Raw genomic sequence first — 995 nt, forward strand, 5'->3', positions numbered from 1 at the left:
TCAGCACTAAAAACGGTATTTTATCCTCATCGCTTTGACGGATATCTACTTCAAAATGTTCATTAGATTTCAACGTGTATGTACGAATAGAGTTAATTCCAGCATCGGGGTCCCGAGCAGTGTGCAGTTGAAATCGCTTTCCTGGTAACGTTTGTTCAAATATTTCAAATCCCTGTTCTCTTTCAGGGAAACTAGGAGAGTGATCATTTACATCAGTAATTTCTACAATTACGTAGTGCATTTCCAACGGGTTTTCAACAAGGATTTTTAGCTCCATTAGACATGCACCGCTGCCCTGACAGAGCTCCTCTCTGTCAATTTTCTTATGAACGTACAGAGCCCCATTGTCCGAGTTTACCTCAAAAAATGTCTCCTTTGATTCAGAAACAACACGGAACCGTCGGTCACTTAACGAGGGGATTTCGAGTCCAAGATCCTTCGCAACATTTCCAACAGCATGTCCTTCTTTCACCTCCTCTGGAATAGAGTATCTTATTTGAGCAAAAGCTTGCTTTCCGAGAAAAAGCAGTAATACTATATTAAAGACAAAAGAACACTTCTCCCTCGTTCGTCTTTTGCTGTCTGTCCCCATCGTCATACTACAACTTAGAGGAAAAACATAAAAGGAGTTACGGCGTCAAAAGAATCTTTATATCCAACCCGTTGTATATGGCATAATGACAAATTGTACAACATGAATCCAGCGGCTGGCGTGGTTGATTCAAATGCCTTCTCTGCTCTAGATGGCAAACAAAAGCTTTTTGATGGGAGGGACAAAGTCTTCTATCGTTTCCCAATGTAACAGTGACACCCGAAGGTCATTAAATGAACGTAAATACTACAAAATCAAGGATATTCTATGTATATTTTGTCCAAATCTTCTTGTCATGAAATGAGTGTATAATCTGCAACAGTATTATATTTTATGCAGCAAAACACAAATGGACAGATAGGGTCTAGTCTAGGCCCTCTCTCTCTCTCTCTCTCTCGCTCTC

At 40.2% G+C, this 995-nt stretch overlaps 1 protein-coding gene across 1 annotated transcript in view; it reads right to left on the reverse strand.

The window, feature by feature from the left end:
• Positions 1–857, reverse strand: part of LOC116697345 (protocadherin gamma-C3-like) — a 1,518-nt gene extending 661 nt beyond the window's left edge. The window contains exon 1 of the mRNA XM_032528656.1: positions 6–857. Coding sequence (XP_032384547.1) covers positions 6–598 — 593 coding nt within the window. The 5' untranslated portion in view covers positions 599–857. The remainder of the gene's footprint in view (positions 1–5) is intronic.
• Positions 858–995: the final 138 nt, after the last annotated feature.

The sequence above is a fragment of the Etheostoma spectabile genome, chromosome 10 (genome assembly GCF_008692095.1).
Source record: "Etheostoma spectabile isolate EspeVRDwgs_2016 chromosome 10, UIUC_Espe_1.0, whole genome shotgun sequence".
In the NCBI taxonomy this organism is placed as follows: Eukaryota; Metazoa; Chordata; class Actinopteri; order Perciformes; family Percidae; genus Etheostoma; species Etheostoma spectabile.